The 26951-nt window shown below is 45.0% G+C and overlaps 1 protein-coding gene across 3 annotated transcripts in view; it reads right to left on the bottom strand.

The window, feature by feature from the left end:
* Window positions 1-26666, bottom strand: part of LOC124049315 (ATP-binding cassette sub-family D member 3) — a 53746-nt gene extending 27080 nt beyond the window's left edge. Inside the window, exons 1-5 of one of the 3 annotated variants that reach the window (XM_046370806.1) lie at window positions 26500-26666; window positions 18218-18251; window positions 18019-18117; window positions 4798-4886; window positions 3547-3616 (exon numbers count right to left, since the gene is read on the bottom strand). In XM_046370806.1, coding sequence (XP_046226762.1) covers window positions 3547-3616; window positions 4798-4886; window positions 18019-18117; window positions 18218-18251; window positions 26500-26609 — 402 coding nt within the window. In that variant the 5' untranslated portion in view covers window positions 26610-26666. Of the gene's footprint in view, window positions 1-3546; window positions 3617-4797; window positions 4887-18018; window positions 18118-18217; window positions 18255-26499 lie in introns of all 3 variants that reach the window. The other 2 variants (XM_046370805.1, XM_046370807.1) reach the window with 2 other exon arrangements.
* Between the last annotated feature and the right edge of the window lie 285 nt (window positions 26667-26951).

Here is a 26951-nt window from a genome sequence, read left to right as displayed (position 1 = left end):
ACTCAAGTGCATTCATTGCTATCTCAGGTGATTTTAACCATACTAACCTGGACAAAACACTCCCCACTTTCACTCAGTTTGTGAACTGTCCCACCAAAGAGGGGAGAACAATAGACCTACTGTATGCTAATTTAAAGGATTCTTACAGCTCTTCCCTCCTCCCCCCACTGGATAGGTCAGATCATGACCTGATCTATCTCTCCCCCTGCTATGTTGCCTCTCGTAAAGCATCTGCCCACAACTTCAAGGACCGTGAGGAGGTGGACAGACGAGCCCAATGAGACATTCTGGGGCTGTTTCGAGGTGGCAGACTGGCAGGCACTCTGTGAACCCCACAGCCAGGACATTGATGGGCTCACTGAGTCCATCACCGTCTACATAAATTTCTGCGTGGACACCATTGTCCCTACTACAACCATAAACTGTTACCCCAACAACAAGCTGTGGGTAACCAGGGACATTTAAGAAATCCTCAGCGACAAGAAGCAAGCTTTCAGAGCGAGCGTGAGCTGAGGTGAGAGCTATACAGAGAATCCTGAGACTAAGAATCAGGGATGCCAAGGAGAAGAGGAAGCTGGAGTGGAAACTTCAGTGAAACAACATGAGAGAGGTGTGGAGTGGCATGAAGACCATCATGGGTTACAGGCCAAACAGTGGAGAAGGAGTTGATGGCAATGTGGAACAGGTGAATGAGCTGCCAATCAATTCTTTTACAGATTCGACAGAGTGACCCCAGCTCACGCTTCAAATGACTCCTCAGCAGTACAGCAGCAACTAGCCAATCCACACCCTCCTCCGATTCCATCTGAATGGCCTCGATCACGCCTCGTCTCCAGCCTCGGTGGACCGCTCTCACCTGTGCACCACGTGCACCCCTCCCCCACTAGTCACTTCAACGACAACCAGTCGCTGGTTCGATTCCCCGTACCGGTGTCCATGGCTGAGGTACCCTTGAGCGAGGTACCCTTGAGCAAGGTACCTAACCCCCACTGCTCCCCGGGCGCTGCACGCGGTCGCCCACTGCCCCGGGTTTGCTGTGTGTGTGTGCACGTCACTTGGGTGGGTTAAATGCAGAGCACGAATTTCATTGGAGTGAGTTCCCTCCAATGACGAAATATGTCACTTTCATCTTTCATCTCCACATCTGAGCAGGTGAGAAGACAGCTGAAGAGGCTCCATGCAGGCAAGGCTGTAGGTCCAGATGCTGTGAGCCCGAGGGTCCTGAAAGCCTGTGCCCCTCAGCTAAGCGTCTGAGTCTGCAGAGAGTGTGGAAGACATCATTCCTCATTCCGGAATGAGGATTCCCGAAGATCTCAGCGACCCCAAGGACTACAGGCCTCTGGTTCTGATGTCACACATCATGAAGACCCTGGAAAGACTCGTCCTGGAACAGCTCCTGCACATGGTGCTACCACTTTGGGATCCCCTTCAGATCCTCTACTGAAGCGGGCACCTTGGAGTGGACGATGCCATCATCTACCTGCTGAACAGAGTCTACATCCATCTGGACAAGCTGGCAAGCACTGTGAGAATCATGCTCTTTAACTTCTGTGTTTGACACCACCAGGCTAGCTCTGTTGGCTGAGAAGCTGACAGCGATGCAGGTAGATGCCCCACTGTGGTCCTGGATTGCAGACTATCTGACTGGCAGACCACAGTACATACGCCGAAAGTGCTGCATGTCAGACAAAGTCATCAGCAACACCCTGGTTCCACAGGGGACCGTCCTCTCTCCCTTCCTCTTCACTATTTACACCACAGACTTCACGCACTGCACAGAGACCTGCCATCTTCAGAAATTTTCTGATGACTCTGCAGTGGTTCGGTGTATTACTGGAGGTGACGAGAGAGAGTACAGAGCTGTAGTGGATAACTTTGTCACTTGGAGCGAGAGAAACCACCTACAGCTCAATGTGACAAAGACCAAGGAACTGGCAGCAAACCTGAGGAGGACTAAGGCTCCAGTGACCCCACACCGACATCAACGGGGCCACTGTGAAGGTGATGGAAGAGTAGAAGTACTTAGGGGTGTACTTGGACCACGAACTGCACTGGTGCAAGAACATGGACACTGTGTACAGAAAGAGCCAGATCCGCCTCTATTTTCGAAGGCGACTGAGGTCCTTCAACATCTGCAGGATGATGCTGAGGATGTTCTATGAGTCGGTTGTGTTCAGTGCCATTTGCTGTTGCCTGCTGGGGCAGATTCAGACTCAACAGAATCATTAGAAAGTCCAGCCATGTTGTGGGAGAGGAACAGATTCTCTGACTGTGGTATCTGAGAGGAGGATGTTGTCCAAAATAAGGACTATACTGGACTTGCCCTCTCCACAATGTGCTGATCAGCTACAGCTCATTCAGTCAGAGACTCTTACTCCCGCAGTGCACCACAGAGCGACACAGGAAATCATTTCTGCCTGTCGCCATCAAACTATTAAACTCAGCACTGTACCTTAGAAAAGTCTGCTAGAAGATGTGAATGCAGTCAATAACTGAGATCAATGAGCTGAGGTACACCACAAAGAGCATTATCCCCAATGGAAGATGAGACTGGAGGCCAAGATCCAGGCAAAGGAGATCAAGGAGAGAAGTCACTCAGCTCTCAGAGCTACAGAAAACATACATGAAACAGACATAGATAACCCTGATGAAAAAAGGGCTATCTATGTTTATACCTGAGGCACTGGAGACTGCCAAACAAAGACTCACAGCTCTGGCTGCCTGCCTTGAAGAGATACACGCAAGAAGCAGAAGCTGGGAGAATAAACATGATGTTCATCACCGCACCATCTCAAGTGTACTCCTAGTGGCAGGGTAATAACGTGAAAACACCCAGGGTTGAGACTGAAAAGTACTCGAAGAACATATGGGAGAGGGAGGGATCACAAAACATTAATACCCAGTGGCTAGTGGATCTAACAGCATGCCACAGCAACCTCCTAAAACAAGACGCAGTAACCATCACAATGGCAGACATCCAACAAAGAGTGTCAGGCATGAAAGCTGGGCAGCACCTGGCTCTGATACGAACCACACCTACTGGCTAAATAAGGCAACTGCACTCCACAAACACGTAGCAGTAAAAATTAACCAGCTGCTGATGGATGGGGCTCACCCAGAGTGGATAACCCAAGAACAGACAGCCCTGACCATGACGGATTCTCAGAAGGAAGCAATTCCATCCAACTACCGGTTAATAATGAAGAATAATGAAGGTTGTTTTGAAGGACAGCACAGAAGGGCTAATCATTGGCTCAGTCAGTTACAGCCTGATCCAAGTTAAATTAGTTAAATTTGATTTATAAATAAGTTATCTCAGGTAGATGACAAGATTACTTCACTTGTGGTCTGTGGACAGAGGCTGTATGGAGATTACAAAACTATGACTGGCGAAGGCTACTCAGTCATCTGCCACCTCAGCCAAGTTAACAATAGTTTGTAAAATTGGCAACAGTCATTAAGCAAAATAAATAAAATCAGTCAACCTCTAATAAAGATCACATATTAGTGGGCCAAAAATAAAGGTCAATAGATAAGCACACTTACAAGGGGCATGAACTTGATAAAGCTGAACAAGAAGGTCTTGAAATCTTTTGTCGAGCGGCCAATAATTGCACTGCAAAACAAACAGAAAGATGAGCAAACACCGCCAGTCAGAGGTACCAATGCTGAGGTTCATAAATTGTAATTTCCTTTTCCTGTGGAAACAGTTAAGAGTCCTGACATAAATGCATGTAACATTCTATTGAATGTTACATGCATTTATCTCAGCTCTACACCCTGGACAAGTCATCAGTTCAAAGGGCTGACATACTGATATGAAGAAACTATTCACGCTCTTGTTCACAACTTTTAGTGTCACCAATTAACCTGCATGTGTTTGGACTGTGGGAGGAAGTATTCTGTGCAAACTTTAAGCTTTTCTATACAAAACCAGGACAGGACCAACAAGTTATGTGAAATTTGTGGAATGCTCAAAAACACCACATTTGTAACATTCCACAGGTAAAGGTTTGTTGGTGATTGTATCGTGGGTGTGTAAGCCTCAAAAGGCAGTGTCATTCACAAGGCAAGGATATAAAAGATATTACTACAGGGGCTCTGCAACACTTGTAAAACTGGTAAATAACTGGTATAAGGCTTTAATTACTTTGATTGCAGATCGTTTTATTTATTTACACCCCTGTCACGTCACCATCCTTTTTACACTAATGCAACTGTTACAAACTCCAATGAATGAAGCAGGACAATTCACACTGACAAAATCTGATGTGTTGGGAGTACCAAGGCAAAACATTAATTCACAGTTCTAATACTCATAGACTGCACTGGATATAATTGAATTCTCTTGTCATTCAATTTCAGACTGATAGGGTTTGTCAGGGCTGCGGCATGATGAAAACATGAAGACCACAATATGTTGTAAAAGGTCCAGTGTGTAGTCTTTAGTGGCATCAGGCAGTGTGGTTACAGACTGCAACCAACTATACACCTCTCAACCTGTCTAGAGCTTGTGTTCAGTTTGTCCGTTCTGGGCTACTGTTGAAAATGGAAATGCAACATGGCATACTCTGTGGAAGAGGACGGTTCCCATTTTTAGTTACAAAAAGCATATTCTAAATGTAGTGAAAACAGCAATTCTTAGTTTTTGGTGAAATCACTAATACAAACATAATTATAAATATTGTATTCCATTTCTGCCCCTAAATCCTACACACCAGACCTTTCAAGTTATGAATTGGAAAATCTGTACTTTAAACTTTGAATGATAATGCAAGTGTGAACCTAGACTCTGACCTTTCAATCAATGTGCCGTTCTGGATCATCCATACATCACAGTAGGTCCTGGCCACCAACATGGTGGCGATAAAGATAAGGTACCCAGTCTATGGTGAAAAGAGAAACCACAAATAATAGTTAGTGGGGCCTGTAAAACATTACAGATAAAATCCTTTACTGACCTGCCCTTTGCTCAGCTCATATCTGATGAACTGATAGGATAAGGCTGAATGGAAACAGAGGACCCATATGGCTGTGACTTTGCCTTATGGAGTGGTATCTGTGTTAAAGGGCTCTGCTATGTGTTGCTATTCTGTCATATCAAAATCAAACCATCAGTGTATCTTTACCAAACCAAACATTGACTCAGTTGATATTACTGAACAATATTCACTTATCACAGATATATCTGAATCAAAACAGTTGCAGTACTAGAATTAAGTTCAAATTTTATAGGATATATTTAGGGCCCGAGCACTAAAAGCGCAAGGACCCTATTGTTATTGACAGGTTTTTCTTTATCATTAGGGCCCAAGCACTAAAAGTGTAAGCATCCTATTATTATTCACAAAATTTTTCTTTGTTATTATTATTTAGTGCTAAAGTGTGAGGACTTGAAATTAATTAAAATAGCGCCCCTTTGAAATTTTCCAGATGAAAAGAGTTTGCAGGGCTAAAGCACTCAACTGACATGCATGAAATAGGCATATGTATTTCATCACCACGTACAATAACGTCTCTTGGGTCGACTCTACAATACACAGGAAGTCAGCGATTTTGGATTTTATGCGAAAAATTGCCTAAAATCATACATCTTCCACTTTTTCAACCTTTGATCTGATCAATGTCAAACCTGGTCAGTGTGATCACAAGAATCAGAATCAGAATCAATATTCCTTTATTTATCCCTGAAGGGAAATTCTTGTTTTACAGATATTGCACATGCAGTATTCCCGACCAAGAAAGGTGAAAAGTGAGGAGTATAAAAATAGGATAAACATAAAAACAGGATAAACAAAAACTAAAATCTCAAAGTACAGGTATTTACAAATGTGTTCAAATTTTTTAAGAAAATTTAAAAATACAGGTATGTACATGTGTAAAAAACCAATATATACATTGTATATATAAAGTGAATGAGTGTGTCGGTCACAGTGCTGAGTTTAACAGTTTGATGGCGACAGGCAGGAATGATTTCCTGTGTCGCTCTGTGGTGCATCGTGGGAGTAAGAGTCTTAAGACTTGGATCAAAAGTTATCTAAAGCATTGCATTTTGTCACAGGGCATGGTCATTACAGGCCATCAAAGTTTGCCATTTTTTTGCCAAAAAACAGGATGTTTTGCATAACTCATCATGCATAGTTCAATCTGGCCCAAATTTTAGACAAGCGATCACATCAAATATTTGCCAAGTCATAGTGTCACCTAATGGCAACAGAAAGTAACATGCTGTATACTTTGCATTACTGCATCTAACAGGCTCACTGAAATTTGGTCATTAAAGTCTTAAGATGTTGATGATGCATTAGAGTGAGGGTCGTCATGTTTCGTCAAACATGCGTCCTGTGGTGATGCAGCAAGTTTTGATGTTGTTGATTTTCAACACCAAAAACAGGAAATTGTTATAACCGCAGGGCTCCAGACCAACGGTTGCACTGGTGCGCATAACTTTTTTTTTTTTTTTCTTTTTTAGGTGCACCAATACAAATTTTAGGTGCACCCAAATTTTTGTGTCGCCTTTACCGCCATAAGGTCACCTTTTTATTGATCCCCATAGCTTTCATATACTGTCAATGACTTTTAAACAAGAATAAAGTGTAGAGAAATGCTTGTCTTTATTTGAAGACCCACTATTACCGGCCATATTCTGACCGCACTCCTGACAGTACAGTAATTGTGTATTGTTTCCCTCATGTTGACCAGAAACACTTTAAGAGCTTAATGATGAGTTCTTGAAACAGAATTGCCATGGATGCATGGCAAATTTCCAAGCTTCACCATGAAACAGGAAGTTGTTGTAACTCAGGTATACATTGTGCAATCTGTACCAAACCTCAGATGTTGGATTAGAGTGAAAACCAGCTGCATGCCAATATTAACTTAAACTCATAGCGTGACCTGCTGGCAACAAGTTGCAATGACTTAAGCCCCAATGTGCACAGGTGTGCAAGGGCCCCGTCAATACTGCTTGCAGCTTTAACTGTAATTATTTCTTGAAGTACTTGGAGCCAAAAATGAGACCTTTCTCATGGACAAAAACTCACGAAAATTGACAAAACCTGTTAGGATTGGTGAAAAATGTAAGCTAACATGGTTTCCACATAGGCCTCCAAAACTGGCTCAGTAGCCCCATTGGAATTTTTCAGATGAATAGACTTTGGATGACCAAATCACTTGACTGACATGTATGAACTTTGGTAGGCAGAACTCATCCCCACCTATAATGAAGTCTCTGGGACACCTCTCTATGATGTACAAGAAGTCTGCCATTTTGGATTTTCTGCCAAATGGCTTACATCAGATGTCCTACACTTTTTTTGAACTCCTCCTAGGGGGCTGATTAGATCTTTGTCAAACTTGGCCAGGAGTGTTCATAAAACCTTACGTTATCAAAAGCTTTATATCATCTGAAATTATCAAAACATTCAGTGTCTATTATGGGGTCTCAAAGCATGATGTCAGCCGTTTTTTTCACCAAAAAACAGGAAATGTTGCATAACTCGCAGAGTTATTGTTAGTTATGCAGAGGCCAATCTGCCCTGAGTACATGTATATGACGATATTTGCTGAGAGTCATGATGCCACAGAATGGCAACAGGAAGTGGCATTTTGTATACTTTGCATTGCTATGCGCAGCAAGTTGACCAGAACCACGTCAGGTTTGGTCAACAAAGTTGTTACTTTTACTACTCTTTTCTCTTACAGAGAACGTTGTCAATAGCGGTGGGGGCATTGTTTACATCCACGAACAGCTGATTGCACTGTGTAAGCCCGTGCTGCTGCACGGAGACAGACCTGTGGTCCCACAGGAGTTACGAAGGAGACGCCGGGGTTGCAGGTCCGGAGTCAAACGGAGGGAGAGGAGGAGAAGACATAAACCAGCGGTCCCAGTGATCATAATGGGAAACGTGAGGTCTTTGGGGAATAAGACAGACGAACTGGCAGCACTAGTGAAGACCCAGAGGGAATACCGTGAGTGTAGCATATTTTGCTTCAGCGAAACATGGCTGCACTCACACATCCCGGACAACAGCGTTGGGCTCCCAGGTTACAGCTTGATACGAGGTGACAGAGACTGTTCCAAGAGTCGGAAGAAGAAGGGTGGCGGGCTTGCACTTTATGTGAGTGAGAGGTGGTGCAATCCCGGACATGTGTGTGTGAAGGAGCGGATCTGCACCCCGGACATTGAACTGCTGGCGGTGGGAATGCGCCCGTATTATTTACCGAGAGAGTTCACGTCCACCATTGTTATCGCTGTTTACATCCCCCCGTCAGCCGATACAGCGGTGGCCTGTGAAGTGGTCTGCTCCACCGCGGCCAAACTACAGACTGAACACCCGGATGCATTCATGGTTATTACAGGAGATTTTAATCATGCTTCATTGGACAAAATTTTAAATAACTTTCACCAGTATGTCGACTGCCCCACCAGAGACAATAAGACACTGGATCTCCTTTATGCTAATGCCATGGATGCATATGATGCCACAGCCCCCCCCCCCCTCGGCAGGTCAGACCACAACTTGGCCATGATGACTCCCAAGTATGTCCCTCTTGTGAAGAGGCAGCCTGTGCACACCAGGACGGTGAGGAGGTGGACACATGAGGCTGCTGAGGCACTGCAGGACTGCTTCGAGTCAACAGACTGGGATGTACTCTGTGAGCCGTATGGGGAGGACATTGATATGATGACTAACTGCATCGCTCAGTACATAAAATTCTGTGAGGACACCACCATGCCAGCCCGGACCATGCACTGCTACTCCAACAACAAGCCCTTCCGAACAAGAAGAAGTAGGCTTTCAGGTCTGGAGACAGAGAGGAGCAGAGGAGAGTGCAGCATGAACTCAGAGACATGCTGAGGACATGTAAGGACAACTACAGGAGGAAATTGGAGGCCAAACTCCAACAGAACAGAGTGAGGGATGTGTGGACGGGAATGAAGCACATCACGGGGATGAAGGGGAAAGACAGGCAGACATCAGGGAGCCTGGACAGAGCAAACCAGTTTAACCAGTTTTTAACAGGTTTAGCTCACCTCTTGCCACCCCATTGACACCCCCAGACGAACGGTCTTACCTGAATCCCTGTGCCAGTGCATTACAAGTCACAATCTGAAAAAAATGAGACTATTGTTTCCCTAACCAAACACCCACACTGTCCCAAATGGCTCAACCCTACCCCCAGCATTCTCCTGTACAGCACCCCACCATCTGCCCCTCCTCCTCCTCCACGGAAGACATCATCAGCACAACAGTGACTACAGGCCAGGTTAGGAGGCAGCTGGAAAAACTACATCAGCGGAAGCCTGCAGGTCCTGATGGCATCACACCTAGGATGCTGAAGACCTGTGCCAGCTGTCTCCTGTACTGGGACATCTGTACAACCTGAGCCACGAACCTGAGTCAAGAGAAAGTCACACACACTGACACTGTGGAAGACATCCTGTCTGGTTCCAGTCCCCAAGAGGTTGAGGCCATCTGACCCGGCAGATTACAGACCAGTCGCCCTCATATCTCATGTGACGAAGGTCCTGGAGAGACTGGTCTTAGCCCAGCTGAGGCCACAGGTGAGGACGTTTCTTGAACCCTTGCAATTTGCCTACCAGCCCCATTTAGGAGTCGACGATGCTGTCATCTACCTGCTGCAACAAGCCCATTTGCATTGGGACTGGGACTGAATGTCAACAAGACCAAAGAGATGGTGATCAATTTCAGGAGGAAGAGGATGCCTTCACAGCCACTACGGATCAGGGGGGAGGTGGTGGAGGACTACAGATACCTAGGAGTGGTGATCAGTAATAGACTGGACTGGACTTCTAACACCGAAGCTGTGTACAAGAAGGGGATGAGCAGACTCTATTTCCTGAGGAAGCTGAGATCCTTCAACATGTGCAGCAAGATGTTGGAAGGCCCAAGATGGCGGCGCCCGTGCTGGCTGCGGCTGCAGTGGCTCCGACAGCGCAAATAGATTTACCGACAGATATATTGGTGAACAACTCATCAAATTCACGCAGTTTAAATAGGAACTGGCAGCGAACTTATCTAAACAGAGAGAAAGTATTAGATCTGGCAGAAAACAGTGGTTATGGGCACGTAGACGCGTCCACATCAGCTCCTAGACAGCTCCTAAACAGCCTCAGACTGCTGCGCCAGCTACATCCAGCGGCCTGTGGTGCAGCGGAGCCTCGTACCAGCAGTGTCCGACAATGGGGGAGGTGGAGGCGGTGCGACAGGAAGAGGAAGCGGGGGTGTTGAGCGGCGCTACAAGCCAAGTAAAAGGCTAACCCGTTCAGGTCGCCGCTACCCTCCGTCCTGCTCTCCAATGTCCGTTCCCTAGAGAACAAACTGGATCACCTAAATCTAGAGATGACGACCAGGCGGGAAACGAGAGACTGCTGCGCCATCATTCTCACAGAGACCTGGCTGACTCCATCTGTACCGGATGACGCCGTTATCATGGAGGGGCTAACAACATTCCAACATTCAGGTTGGACAGAGAGAGCTCTCTCACTGGCAAATCGCGGGGCGGTGGGGTCTGCATATACATAAACAACAACTGGTGTAGCAATGCAGAGAAGATCACATGTCACTGTTCTCCTGATGTGGAACTACTGACGGTGAAATGCAGACCTTTTTATCTACCTCAGGAATTCACTGCCATCATCATCACAGCAGTGTACATTCCACCCACTGCAAATACCAGAGATGCCATGAATGTCCTCTACCGCTCCATCAGTGACCTGCAAGCTGCACATTCAGAGGGGGTGTTTATGGTGGCAGGGGACTTTAATCAGGCCAATATGAAAACTGTATTTCCTCACTTCCACCAGTATGTGGATTTTGCCACGAGAGGTGAGAATACGCTGGATCTGATTTACAGCAACATCAAAGGGGCTTTCAAGGCAACACCCCGCCCCCACCTCGGCTCCTCAGACCACCTCTCTTCCTGCATATAAGCCCCTATTGATCAGGAATAAACCCACTGTGAAACAGGTGAGGATTTGGCCTGCAGGAGCCATGGATGCCCTACAAGACTGTTTCGAGTCTACTGACTGGGACATGTTTAAATCAGCTGCCATGGACATTGAGGAGTAGGCTGAATCTGTGTCAGGATACATCCAGAAATGTTTGGAGGATGTTAGCGTGGTAAAAACTATCACCACCCAGGCAAATGAGAAACCCTGGATGACCAGTGAGGTACGTGCAAGGCTGAAAGAAAGAAACGAGGCTTTCAAGTCCGGTGACATGGTGGCTCTGAAAACAGCTAGAGCCAACCTGAACCGGGCTATAAGACTGGCCAAGCGCGCTCATGGACAAAAAATACAGGACTTCTTCAATGACCTCACTAACACCAGACGGATGTGGCAGAGCATCCAATCTATTACTGACTACAAGGCTCCTACCCCTTCCTGTGAGAACAACACTAGCTTCCTCAACCAACTGAACAAACACTTTGGGAGGTTCGAGGCACTGAACACCACCTCATCAATAAAATCCATTCCTTGCCCAGGTGAGCAGATACTCCGCCTGGATTCAGCTGATGTCCAGAGAACCCTGAGGAGGGTGAAAGCCCGGAAAGCAGCTGGCCCTGACAACATACCAGGAAGAGTGCTCAAGGAATGTGCTGACCAGCTGGCTGGGGTTCTCACAGACATTTTCAATACATCACTTCACCAGGCTGTGGTACCATCCTGCTTCAAAACTGCCATCATCGTACCAGTACCCAAAAACAACACAACCTCCTCCCTCAATGACTAGCCCAGTTGCACTTACAACAATCATTCAATACCATCATTCCACAACACCTGATAAGTAAACTGGCCCCCCTTGGATATAACACCCACCTCTGCAACTGGCTGCTTGATTTCCTCACCAACAGACCTCAGCGTGTGCGGGTGGGAAACAATGTCTCCAGTGTCATCTCTCTGAGCACCGGCTCCCCTCAGGGATGTGTCCTGAGTCCGCTGCTATTCACACTTATGACACCCGACTGCTACGCCAGGTCAACTACCAACCACATTGTGAAGTTCGCAGACGACCCAACAGTAGTGGGCCTCATCACGAAAAATGATGAGCAGGCCTACAGAGAGGAGGTGAAACACCTGGCAGTCTGGTGTGACACCAACAACCTGATCCTGAATGTCTTTAAAACAAAAGAGATCACTGTGGACTTCAGGAGGAACCGGTCCAGCCACACCCCTCTCACCATCAACAATGTAGCAGTGGAGATTGTCAGCAGCACCAGGTTCCTGGGGGTGCAGATAACTGACTCTTTAACCTGGTCCAATCACACTGGCACTCTGGTAAAGAGGGCCCAGCAGCGCATGCACTTTTTTCGCCGGATGAGGAGAGTACAACTACCTGCTCCCATCCCCACCACCTTCTACAGAGAAACTATAGAGAGCATCCTGACCAGCTGCATCTCAGTCTGGTCAGTGGCCTGTAGTGCCTCTGACTGGAAATCACTACAGAGGGTGGTGAGGAGAGCGGAGAAAATCATTGGGACTCCACTCCCTCCTCTCCAGGACATTGGGCCCACAACATCACCAGTGACCCCTCCCACCCTCACCACGGTCTGTTCTCACTGCTGAAGTCTGGCAGAAGATTCCGCAGCATGCGGTGCAGAACAACCAGACTCGCAAACAGCTTCTTTCCATATGCCATAAGACTACTTAACTCTACATGATCACTTCCCCTCCTCACCCACACATACACCACTCAGGACTACAGCCCATTTATTTACGGTGCAATATATTTATATTCTGTACATCTACAAAAGTACTATTTATTACAAATACTCACTGTGCAATAATAATTACATATGTATATATGCTGACTAACTTTTTATACAAAATACCTCATTCAAGTACTTTTTACTGCATATTTATTGTGTGTATGTATTATATTTTTTACTTTTTTCTTTTAAAAAGAATATGTCGGTAATTCCTGCTATGCTTGAGCCACTGTACCGAAATTTCGTTTGCGATGAAAATCCAAATGACAAATAAAGAAAATCTAATTCTCTAAGTCTGGAGACCTTCTACCAGTCTGTTGTTGCCAGCGCTATTTTCTTTGCTGTGGTGTGTTGGGGCAGCAGCATCAGAACCAGCAACACCAACAGACTTGATAAGATCATCAAGAAGGCTGGCTCTGTACTCGGTCACAGGCTGGAGTCTTTTGAGACCGTGGTGGAGAGGAGGACGCTGAACAAACTGTTATCCATCATGGACAATGAACAGCACCCTCTCCACCACAAAGTAGACAGACAGCGGAGCACCTTCTCTCACAGGCTGCTACAGCTCCGCCGTCAAAGGGACAGATACAGGAAATCCTTCCTGCCACATGCCATCACACTGTATAATAACAGCTAAAATTCTGGTCATAATAGACAGTCACTACGCACTTTATATGTTTTACTCACTCACCTTACATTCTACTGGCACCTTACACCCTACCTCTACTTTATTTTGCACTACATTACACTGTTTTACTGTTGTATATATACTTTTTTTAAAATATTGCCTTGCATATATATTTTATATATGCCACTTTTTATTGAGCTATTTTCAACATTTTGTTTAGCTTGTTGTGTGTATTGCTGCTGCTGCACTGCAATTTCCCAGCCTGGGAAAGTATATCGATCTATCTGTCTTGCTAATCTTACTGTCATTTAGCATTAGTTAATTTCTACTACCTAGTATAGCTTATTGTCTAGCAAAGACTTCTATCCTGCTCTTTCTTACTCGGTGTGCCAAATGTTTGGCCATTCCTCTGTCTCCTTGAGAGATATGTAATAAATGTAGTTTATTTACTGCGCTGGAGGCGATGCTTAGTGAATTGGAAATGTGGCTCTGCACCATGGAAACCAAATAATAAGCTTCTGTAGTTTGCAACCTCCAGCAGCCAATGCAGTCCGACCTAGTGTAGGTTAGTGTAGTTTATTGTAGCTCCTAGTCGGCCTGGAATTTGTATGTAACTGACAGACTTCTGTGGAAAACCTAAGCTGATTAGGAGAGATGGCATTCACCCCACTTTGGATTGCACAATGGCCATTCGTCTTGACCTTGTATCTTTCCGTTTGATGTCGGAAATTTAAAGGAAGGGGAAAATTTAAAGGAAAATTCCATAAACCGTCTGGTCAAAAGTGGTGATTTCCATTCATTTAAGATCACTTCATGGACTGAGCTTGCAGTCATCAGGACACAAGACAGGTTTATTTGTCACACACACAATCATACATGGTACAATGTGCAGTGAAATTCTTTATGTCCCTGCTACCAAAAAATAGGTAAGTAAATAAACATTGTAAAATAAATATTGTAAAATAGAAAGCTTATAAAAATAATAAAATTAAAAATGTGAAAATGTGCAGTATTTACATGTACAGTATTTACATCGAGGGCAGGTGGGAGTAGGATTGTCCAGATTAACGCTCACTGTTGAGCAGACGGATGGCCTGGGGGAAGAAGCTTTTCCTCATCCTCTCCTTGTTGGTTCCATCGCGGAACTGACGGCCTGATGGCAACAGGGATGGGGCTGCCTGAGGATCTTCTCAGCTCTCGACTTGCATTGTTTGATGTAAATGTCCTGCAGGTCGGTTAAAGTTGTTCTGATTGTCCGCTCAGCTGAGCGGACAACCCTACTAAGGACTGAGAGGTCCTGCTTTGTGCAGTTGCCCATCCATGTGGTGATGTTCCCACTCAAGACGCTTTCAGTGGTGCAGGTGTAAAAGTTCCTGAGCACCATTTGTGTGTGTTTAAGGACCCCAAAATGGCTCCTTTCAAGAGACACACTTAGGCTTAGCTGAAGGCTATCAGTCACTTCAACATTAACGAATCAATGGTGCGGAAGTGGAGGAAGCAGCAAGATGACCTGCGCCAGGTAAAGAAGACTAAACAGATTTTCCGAGGGAACAAAGCAAGATAAAACTGTTTATTCATTTTGGTAGTGAATGCAGTTGTCAGAACACTGGTTTGTATTCTATTAATAAAGTTTGACTGACTTATCTGACTGTTTTGTTGGCATTCCCTTTAGCGCAGCTCCAGCTAGTGGATGCATAACGCAACCCCAGCCACTGCTGTAACTTCTATTCTATGCGCCTTATAATGTGGTGCGCCCTATATATGAAAACAGTTTTAAAATAGGCCATTCATTGAAGGTGCGCCTTATAGTGCGGAAAATACGGTATTTAACACTGTCCACCCTCTCCACCTCAGACCCGCCGATGCAGAGTGGACAGATGTTCTTCTGCTCCTTCTTCCTGTAGTCCACAATCAGCTCCTTAGTTTTGCTGTCGTCCAGCAGGAGGTTATTCTCCTGGCACCAGCGCTCTAGGTGGGTGACCTCCTTCCTGTATGCCTCCTCCTGGTTGTGGGAGATTAACCCACAATGGCTGTGTCGTCAGCAAACTTTATAATGATGTTGCTGTCTGTTGTGGACACACAGTCATGTGTGTACAGGGAGTACAGCAGGGGACTCAGAACGCAGCCTTGTGGGGATCCAGTGTTGAGGGTGAGGGGGGATGAGCTATAGGGGCCCACGCGTACCACCTGTTGTCTGCCGGTAAGGAAGCTGTGGATCCACCTGCTCAGGGAGGAGTTCAGTCCAAGATCACACAGCTGACCAGCCTGGAGGGGACTATGGTATTGAATGCTGAGCTGTAGTCCAGAAACAGCACTCTCACATAGTTCCCCATCCTAGTGTCTACGTGGGAAAGTGTCTTGTGCAGCAGGAAGGTTAAGGCGTCATCTGTGGATCTGTCTGGGCGGTATGCAAACCGAAGGGGATCCAGGGTGGGGGGCAGAGAGGAGGTGATGAACGTTTTGACCAGCTTCTCAAAACATTTCATCACCACAGATGTGAGTGCTATGGGGCGATAGTCACTGGGGTTATTGGGCTTGGCTGTCTTTGGGACAGGGACAACAGACTTTTTAAAGCAGGTGGAAATCACACACTGTGAGAGGGAGAGGTTGAATATCGTTGTAAACACCGGTGCGAGCTGTTCAGCGCAGGCTTTGAGTGTCACCTCTCCGCCGGCTGGGAGCACAGCTTCTTGCCTGCTGTCCAACTCAAAGCGTGCAAAGAAGTTGTTGAGCTCATCAGCTAGAGAAGCATCGACTCTCATCGCGGGTGGATGTGTGGCTTTGTAGTCTGTGATGGTGCGTAGTCCCTGCCACAGCGCCCTGGAGTTGCTCTCCTCCATCTGCAGCTCCAGTCTTGCAGCGTAGCGGCGTTTAGCCTCCTTCACCATCCTACGGACAGCGTAGGTGGCTGTCCTGTACAGCGTCGTGTCACCGGTGGGGAGTCCCGAGTTGTAGGCAGCAGTGCGGGCCTTCAGCGCGTCGCGGACAGTTTCGTCCACCCACGGCTTCTGGTTGGGAAAAGTTCTGATGGTGGCTGTCGGTGTTATGTCTTCCACCATTTTCCCAATAAATCCCACAACCGCTTCAGTGAACTTGTCGATGTCCGCACCGAAACATGTCCCAGTCCGCTGAATCCAGTGTGGCCCGCAGAGCGGCCTCTGATTGGTCAGTCCACCGTGATACTTCTCTGACTGCAGGAGATTCCTGCTTCAGCCGTTGTTTATATTTCGGCACGAGAAGGACTGCACTGTGGTCCCAAAGGCCAAACGGAGGCAGAGACTTGGCTTTGTAATCATCCCTGAAAGGAGAGTAACAGTGGTCCAGAGTCCGCTCTCCTCTGGTGGGGCAGTCGATGTGTTGTTTAAACTCCGGTATCACCTTCCTCAGGTTAGCACGGTTAAAGTCCCCGGCCACGATGAGGGCTGCATCGGGCTGGTTAGCTTGATAGGTGGATATAGCCTCATGTAGCTTGGTGAGAGCAGTGTCCGTGTTCGCCTGAGGTGGGATGTAAACAGCGCTGATGATGACCGAAGTAAACTCGCGGGGCAGGTAGAAAGGACGGCACTGGATGGTTAGGAGCTCCAGGTCAGGGGTGTATGAGTGTTTGAGAGACACAACGTTCCTGTTGTCACACCAGTTGTTGTTCACCATCAGACACACACCTCCGCTTGATTTACCAGACTCGCCAGTCCTGTCCTTTCGGTGAACAGAGAAGAACTCCGCTGGTTGAACAGCGTGGTCCGGAGTCAGGGGGGTCAGCCATGTCTCAGTGAGGCAGATGACATTACAGGTCTCGTATATCTTTATTCTGGCCCTGAGGTCATCAAGCTTGTTTTCCAGTGACTGGACATTGGCGAGTGCGATGCTGGGCAGAGTTGAATGGTGTGCTCTGCGTCTCAGTCTGTTCCTAACCCCGGCTCGTTTCCCTCGGGGCCCTCTGTGACCTGCGGCCTGTGCGTCCATTGTTGTTGTTGTTGTTGTTGTTGTAGCCTGCCCGTAGGATGTTGACGGGCCAGGTCGGGTCCGGGATTAAGTTGATAGGAGCACAATTTGAGTACTCTGCTCCAAGGTTAATTAGGGTCTGTCTGTCATATGTGTTATGACCTACAACGGGATGACTTAACAAGTTAAAAATTAGCGTAAAAACGACTATATACAAACAAATCTCGGGAGCAGGTATGACAGCGGACCTCACCAGCACCATCTTGGAAGAGGTGCACCAAATATTAGTTTGGCTTTTGAAATCATGCTAAAATCACATATCTGCTATCATAAAATTCTCTTGGAAGTCAAGCTGCCTTCACACAAACAGTAAATAAAATCTGCTTGACAGGACATCAAGACCCATCTATCAAAGGGTCTGTAGACAGCTATCACACCAGCCCAAATTCATTTTAACATAACCATACAAGTTAGAGGTGAAACCACCCTTACACTACAGAAACTTCGACTATATATTTCACTCAGCAAACGGGATATGCAAGTACGCTATAGATGGAGTATGCTGAAATAACAAAAAGTTTTACCTGAGAAATGTCCTGGCTGTCTAACTTGCTGTCTAACTTGAGGAACTCCTTCAGATGTTTTTGACAATGCTGAAAATATAACCAACTTGGTAGAGACAATACCAACATAATAGCAATTTGATGTCATACCTCCATGCAGAAAAATCGAGGTACCATAATCTGCATAATTCGGAGCACTCGGAGGAAGAAAACCTTATCCACTGCTGCTCGGTCCTTCCTGCCATCTTTCTGTATGAAGAGATATAACAAAAGAGGGCTTTTATACAACTAAAGCTAACTATGAAAACTATATTGGCTCCAGACACTCAAAGATGAAAGACTGACATACCTCAGTGTTCAGCACTAGATCTGAGCTGCCTTTTCTACTGCAAAACAAGAACAATAATTGAATCAGACAAATTATTGTTGAATGAAAGACATCAGGCTGTGAGGACATACATCAGATCATCCTTTCTTTAATGCCAAAGTGAAGAAAATATCTATTCTTACTGATCTCAAGAATGGATATTTTCTATGATTTAATCAACCAAGGCATCAAAGGTTTACCAGTGGACATGAACAAAGGGAGCCAATAAACCTAGCTTTCCACAATTCTCCAAGTATACACACCCAAGTATGAACATACTGCTCATTGGCCCAGCATCCAGCTATCAGCAGACACTAACATTGGCTTCTTAAATTGGGTCTTATTACTACTACGTGTCCTTTCCCTAATGCTGTCACACCAGCACACGAGTGAGTCAAGCACTTATTCAATTCAATTTATAGCACCAACTCACGACAAAAGTTGTCTCACATTCCCATTAGAGCAGATCTAGACCAAACTCTTTAATTTGATTTTTGGAGAGACCCGACAAAACCCCCACGAGCTAGCACTTGGCGACAGTGCCGAGGAAAAACCTCCTTTTCTGTAGCAGACCCCAGCTCAGTGTGGGCAGCTTCCTGCCTTGACTGGTCATATTGTGTGTGTGTGAGAGAGTGGGGGGTACATAAGAACAATGCAGAAGTATAACAGGTGGTAACAGTTGTCAGTGTCAAGCAGGAAAACAACAGGAGGCCCAGACACGATCCATGGGAACCTGAGAAACAAGAAAGCATAAAGACTCCGGGGAAGAAGTCAAGTTAGTCACACGCATTGATGGCATTGACATGAATATGTGTGGAAGGCAGTCCGAGCCTATAGCAGAAGCATAACTAGGGTCCAGCCTAGGCCAGCCCTAACTATAAGCTTTATCAAAAAGAAACATTTTAAGTCTACTCTTGAATGTAAAGAGGATGTCTGCCTCCCAGACCAAAACCAGAAGATGATTCTATAGGAAGGGAGCCTGATAACTAAAAGCTCTGGCTCCTGTTCTACTTTTGCCGACTCTAGGAACCACAAGTAACCCTGCATCCTGGGAGCGTAGAATTCTAGTTGGATAATAAGGTACTATGAGCTCTTTGAGATAAGATGGCTTGACCATTTAGAGCTTTGTATGTGAGGACAATAATTCAAATGATTTCCATGTCTTGCAGTTATCAACCCTAAATGGAGCAAGGGTTTTGGGTTGGCCAAGAAGAACCAGTGTCAAATGGGTTAATTTTATCAATTAAGTTATGATTGCTGAGGAATGGCAAGAAAAATTTTGAATGTCCAGATCGGCCTTGATGAAGACCTCTTGTGGAATGGACAACAATAAAAAGCAAGGATGCTCATGGAGGTAGCGTGCATGTTGTTTTACCTGAATGACAAGGGGAGAAACAAACAAAAAAAAACACTAATGTATTTGTACTATGAACTAACGGAATCCGTTTTATGTTTAAAAGAGTGATCATATACAGAGTTCAGTTAACCTGCTGTTAGTGTGTTCAGTTAGAATGCACATTGTTTAGCATTAGCCTCATAAGATAAATTACAGTCTTCCTGTTTACATTTAGGGGTGCAGCTACAGAACAAAGATATTGTACAGCAGCAGAAAACAAAAAGGGTAATTCTGCTGTGAAGCAAATACAATTCAAATGCATTTTAAAGAACAACATCTAAAAGAGTGCATGTTGACTATAAGCCTCATATTTAAACATGAACTCAATGTATGTGTGATAATACTGAGGAGTATTTGAGTTTGACACTGAGTGAATAACTGTCTTGTCTATTTAGAAAGACACAAAAGGACACTGGAAATATGATGGAAAAAAAAATCAAAACCAAAACGTTATTGTTAAATTATTATCCGGGAGGATTTTGTGAAGAGCAGTCACATTTCCATGCCCCATCTTTTTTGTCCTGTTTTCAGGAAAAGTAGTTTATTGCCTCAGTACAAGTTCTGGTACCTGTAACATGTTAGAAAGTAAAAAAGTGAATAAAGAAAAGCAAAAATAAAAATTGCTTATATTTTCTGCAAACAGCTGGATGTACGCTTAGTTTATGTGTGTGGTCATGTTATATGCATTTCCAGGTACGCTAGTATGGATATGGAAATCAGATCTGAAAATGTGCCAAAATCATTGTCTAGACAGTGACTTTTAAAATTGTTTATTTGTCTGGATGTAGTCCAACTTTCTTTGGCCAGACGCTACAACCCTGATAGCTAAATTCGTAAGTAATGGGACAGCAAACTCTAAAAAGATTAGAGAAACTGTTTTTTTCCCAAACTGTATTGTCAGGAATGCAGCAAGCATTACATTCAACACTAGAATTATAACTTTAACAACTTGGCTCATCCCTTATTGATGGAATTGCCAGGCAGAAAGCTTCCAAGGTAATGTTGAAAGGAGCCTAGCACAGGCTCAAAGACTAGCACAGCCAAACACAGGACTACTTTAATCAATGTCTCAGATTTAATAAATGTTGTATTGATCTGTATTGATCCATGTGTAGTTAGATTATGGGGAGGTGTGCTGGCCACACTGCTTGGCGTTAGTTATGTTCACAGACTCAAGGTCTCTTCCATGCAACTAACAATGCTCTTTTCTAATTCTGGAGCTATCTCACATGAAACAAATCAGCTAGCCAAACTTCAGACATGTCTTAAAGACATAAAATCCTGCATGACCTGCAAATTTCTACCTCTAAATTCTGACAAAACTGAAGTTATTGTTCTGGGCCCCGAACACCTTAGAAACAAATTATGCAGTGATATTGCATTGCCAGATGGCTTACCCGTGGCCTCAAGCTCCACTGTAAGAAATTTAGGAGTTATCTTTGACCAGGACATCTCCTTTAACTCGCACATAGCAAATATTTCAAAGACTGCATTCTTTCACCTCCGCAATATCGCAAAGATTAGGCACATCCTGAGTCAGAAAGATGCAGAAAAATTAGTCCATGCATTCATTACCTCTAGACTGGATTACTGTAACTCCATTCTATCAGGCTGCCCCAATAAATCTATAAAGACTCTCCAGCTAATCCAGAACGCTGCAGCACGACTACTGACAAGAACCAGCATGAGAGATCATATTTCTCCTGTTCTGGCTTCTCTACATTGGCTACCTGTAAAATTCAGGATAGATTTTAAAATTCTCCTCCTCACTTATAAAGCCCTGAACGGTCAGGCACCATCCTATCTTAAAGAGTTAATAGTACCCTATTATCCCACCAGAACTTTGCGTTCCCAAAATGCAGGGCTACTTGTGGTTCCTAGATTCCTCAAAAGTAGATTGGGAACCAGAGCCTTAAATTATCAAGCTCCTCTACTATGGAACCATCTTCCGGTTTCGGTCCGGGAGGCGGACACCCTCTCTATATTTAAGAGTAGACTAAAAACTTTTCTCTTTGATAAAGCTTATAGTTAGGGCTGGCCTAGGCCGGCCCCTAGTTATGCTGCTATAGACTTAGACTACCGGGGGCCCTCCCATGACGCACTGAGCTCTTTCTTCCTCTCCCTCTCCTTCTGCACACATTCATGTCCCATTAATGCATATTACTAACACAACTTCTTCCCTGGAGTCCTTGTGCTTTCTTGTTCCGCAGATTCCTATCGATCATGACTGGACCTCCTGCTGCGGTCCTGCTGTCGTCCTGCTCAAAACCTACTGCAATTACTACTGTTTAGTCATAATCTGATTTAAATCTGTTACGACTCAGTACAGCTACTACCATTATTGTTACTACTATTGTTATCAAAATCACCATAATACCTTCTGTATACTTCATTGTCATTATCATTATCTGCATTTCCGATACTTCTGGTATAATTACTGCTGCTATGCATCTCTGCTTGTGTGCTCCTTCTCTCACACCCCACCCCCTCTGCCTCTCTCCCTTGCTCTCTCTCTCTCTCTCTCTTGCTCTCCTGCTCTCTCTCTCAACCCAACCGGTCAAGGCAGATGGCCGCCCATCTTGAGCCGGGGTCTGCTCCGAGGTTTCTGTCGTCTAAAAGGCAGTTTTTCCTCACCACTGTCGCCAAGTGCTTGCTCAAGGGGGAATGTTGGGCTCTCTCTATTTACAATTTAATTAAAGAGTTTGGTCTAGACCTGCTCAAATTGTAAAGTGTCATGAGATAACTTTTGTTGTGAATTGGCGCTATATAAATAAACTGAATTGAATTGAAACTGAATTGTAGATAGTTTAAAATGCTTCTCCTCACATAAAGTCCCGAACAGCCAGGAACCAACATATCTTCAAGAGCTGACGGTATCTTATATTATCCCACCAGAGCTTTACGTTCCCAAGACAGGGTTACTTGAAAGGGAAAGTGAAAGAAAGTGACACATTTTGTCATTGGAGGGAACTCACTCCCATGAAATTCGTGCTCTGCATTTAACCCACCCAAGTGACGTGCACACACACACAGCAAACCCGGGGCAGTGGGCGACCGCGTGCAGCGCCCGGGGAGCAGTGGGGGTTAGGTACCTTGCTCAAGGGTACCTCAGCCATGGACACCTGGACGGGGAATCGAACCAGCGATCCACCGGTTACGGGTCCGACACCCTAACCGCTGATCCACGACTGCCCACGACTGCCCACTTGTGGTTTCTAGAGTCTTCAAAAGTATATCAGGAACCAGAGTCTTTATTTATCAAGCTCCTCTATTCTGGAACCATTTTCCAGTTTCAGCCCGGGAGGTGGACACCCTCTCTACATTTAAGAGTAGACTTAAAACTTTCCTCTTTGATAAAGCTTATAGTTAGGGCTGGCCTAGGCTAGCCCTTAGTTATGCTGCCATAAGCTTAGACTGCCGGGGGATTTCCCACGACACAATGAGCTCTCTCTTCCTCTCCTTCTGCACACATTTATGTCCCATTAAAGCATGTTACTAACTCAACTTCTTCCCCAGAGTCCTTGTGCTTTCTCATCTCACAGGTTCCCATGGATCATGGTTGATGCTGCTTGATACCTACTGCGATTACTACTGTTTAGTCATAATTTATTTCAATTCTCTTACTACTCTGTACAGCTACTATGATTATTGTTATTACTATTGTCAGCATAATCATCATAGTACCTTCTGTATACTTCATCATTATCATAATCCATAGTTCCAATCCTTGTGGTATTATTGCGGTTGCTACGCATCTCTGTTTGTGTGCTCCTTCTCTCAGTGTATTACAAAATTTAATGAAGGAGTATGGTCCAAACCTGCTCTAATTAACTAACAGGATGAGGCTCGTAACCTTGCCACAGACCATGGGTAAGCATACGAACATTAGACAAGCCACAATTTTAGGGTCCAAAATGTCACTTTTGGCTTTGTTCTATGGGGTGCATTCAACTTGATGTCTTACATGAAGCAAATCCCATCAAGGTCCAGCAGCCTCACTAAGCACCAGATAGCAGGAACCATTTACAAGCTGAATAAGCCTGAAAAGCCTCAAAGGCCAGGTTGTGGTACACCAAATGATCAAGTGGATCAAAATACTTAAGTTATTTGGCAAGTCTCCTTCCACTTGAAAAACTGTAATTACAACATGACAGCACTTTTTTTCTTTGTCTGTCCATTTGCTTTTTATGTCATCAGACCAAGTGCAGGCCAGTCTTACTCACACAGACAAATTGATCTAACTTGAGTTAGATCCTATTACTTTACAGTGTCCAGCATGTCATATTTTTCTCATCAGCACTGTTCAACACTTAGTGGTAAGACAGACTGGCACACACAGCTCAGCTGGAAAAGCTCTGCTTCAGCAATGTTTCTCTGATAACTTAAGATCCAAACATCTGATATCCTTCATCCATTTAAAAGATACAGCACTAGTTAAAATGACCAAGATCTAAAAATGACAGTGACATGACTGGAAAAAGGTAAGCTTGACATTTTAGTTGAAAGTATCTGAATTCTCTGTTTTGTTAGAGACTACCCTTTACAGGTTGAAACTTGGCTGTTATAACTGAACTCTGTGAGTGACTAAGTTAGAGGCAGGTAACATCACCAACCACCCCATATGCCCCTGAATTTCTTTGAGGCCGACCGAAAGTCTCTCTCCATGGTCTCACTGAACTCCTCCCACATCCAGGTTTTTGTTTCCGTGACTTTGCAAGCAACACCATTTAATTTTAAGAGAGACCCAACAAACCCCCCATGAGCAAGCACTTGGCGAGGAAAAATGTCCTTTTAGAAGCCAGAAACCTCAGAGCAGAACCCAGCAGCACTGCTGATACCGATTTTTGCCAATTCCGATTTTCTCTCTAAGAACTATCATTCACAGCATATACAAACAAGAGTCAACTTTTCTGCAATGCAAAATTTTACTTTCATAATAAAATAAATTATCAAACTTTACATTTTCCTCTCAAAATAAAATATTCTGCAACTGGAAAGGACTAAAAGTCACAATTAACTGAAAATGAGCCACAGACCCAACTTAATCTGATATCTTTTTACAGAATAAAACAAATGTCAGTTACTTACATAATTTTACAGTATACTTATAAATTCACCAGAACTGAGGTAATTTATCAGATGTCTGAAGCACTACTTTCAACTATGGAGAAGGGATGATCATCCAGGACCATGAATTCCATAATTTTCCTTGTTATGGCTTTGGTACTTTAGGGCTGTGTGCTGAGCCCTCTTCTGTTCAGGCCTGTGTGCTGAGCCCCCTTCTGTTCACCCTGCTAACACGACTGCTCAGCACAACATCCAAGCTACCTGATTGTGAAGTTTGCGGATGATACAGCTGTGGTTGGACGCATCGCCAACAGCGACGGGTCCGACTACAGGCAGGAGGTGGAACGCCTGGAGGGTTGGTGCAGAGAAACAAACCAAGGAGTTGATTGTGGACTTCAGAAGGGGAAGACATCGTCTCCCCCGTTCTCCCCTGTACATCGGAGGGACAGCGGTGGAAGTGGTCTCCAGCTTCAGGTACCTGGGCATCCACATAACAGACGACCTCACCTGGAGCAACAACACTTCCTGCATCATCAGGAAGGCACACCAGCGCCTCTACTTCCTCAGAAGGCTGAGGCGTGCCGGACTGGGGAGCTCAGTCCTGACATCATTCTACAGATGTGTGGTAGAGAGCGTCCTGTGCTCCTGCATCACCGTGTGGCACGGCAGCTGCTCTACGGCAGAGAATAAGGCCCTGCAGAGGGTGGTGAAAGCTGCACAGAAGACTGTGGGACGCAGCCTATCCACAACAGCCTATCCACATTAGGTGCAGGAAAAGGGCCTCCTGCATCATGAAGGACCCCACCCACCCCTCACACAAACTGTTTGCCCCTCTCCCCTCAGACAGGAGGCTGCGGAGCATTAAGAGCAGGACCACCAGACTGAGGAACAGCTTCTTCCCAGAAGCTGTGAGACTGTTGAACTCTGGAGGACCTCTGTAGCCCCTGCTGCTGCTAACCCCCCCCACCCACACACACACATCCACACGTCACCCTCCCTCTCCCTCCCCTGACAACCACCCATGAACGTTGCACAATGCAGCCATTTTGCACACACAACTATGCACACTTGTCTCATTTGCACTATTCCTCATTTGCACAATTCTGCAATACTGCTGTAAATATTGTTGCCATCTGGTCCCTGTTCACTGGTTATATCCTTTATTCTGGTTGTTTTTATATTTATAGCATTAGTATTTAGGCTATATGCTCTTATACCGGGACCAGGGAAACTAATTTCGTTCCACCTCATGTTTCTACATGTGTGAAATGACAATAAAACTCCTTGAATCCTTTCACTGCTCATACTAAGAAAACATAGGAGAAGCTGTTATTTTTAAAGGAACCAATACAAAGGAAAGATGAACACGAACTTGCAATTTTAAATTGTAGCGCTCCAAGCGAGACAATCAAAGGTGTCAAAGATTTAAATAACTATTTACAACTATCGGTATCACAGACAGAACTTGGCACATGACAACTGAGTTCTAAGTTAATAAAAATTATACCAATCGGCTATTCACGGGTAAGCACAAAGACATTTGTTGTTTGTACTTCATCAGGGTATGGTCATTTAAGTTATAGAATCAATTGGAAAAGCGGCCAAACTGCACAGAGATAGACAGCGGTCATCGGAGACTGATCAAAAAAATCTGTGTGCCATCAGCAGGTCGCTGTCACCTGTCCCAATGGGGACTAGCAGTGGCTAATTAGAATGCCGACTACCGTCACAAAGTCATCGGAAAACGGCGTTTTCTGCACTTCAAGACAAATCTCAACATTTTATATTGCCGCCCACTCACCCGTCCTGTTTGGGGTTCCTTCTTCTATGTTTCAGTAGGTATACTACCAACAAAATGCCGCCCACAATGGAGGAGTTTTTCGCTGACAGATATTTACTGAAAGACGCCATGTTTCTGGTTTGCTTCAGTTGGAGAGTGGCATTCTGGGAGTCTCGCTCTATTTCTTCTTCTCCTTCTTTTACGTTATATCAGATGACATTGCCCCCTAGCGGACCAGGAAGTTTCTAGAAGGGGTTCAACAAACTGAGTTATACTGTGAGTTTACAGTTCATTTACTCTGAGATGGAAAACCAATCAACGCTGAGTAGACTTACTCTGAGTTATTCACCATGGCAACTGCCAATGAGAAAAAGAGGTCCCCCTATTTTTCCCCCATAGAACTAGAAGTCTTCATGCAAGGAAAAGCCACAAATGAGCACATCTTTCAAAGAAAAAGCAACAAGGAGGCAATA

The sequence above is a fragment of the Scatophagus argus genome, chromosome 18, assembly GCF_020382885.2.
Source record: "Scatophagus argus isolate fScaArg1 chromosome 18, fScaArg1.pri, whole genome shotgun sequence".
In the NCBI taxonomy this organism is placed as follows: Eukaryota; Metazoa; Chordata; class Actinopteri; family Scatophagidae; genus Scatophagus; species Scatophagus argus.
This window is presented reverse-complemented; position numbering and strand designations above follow the sequence as displayed.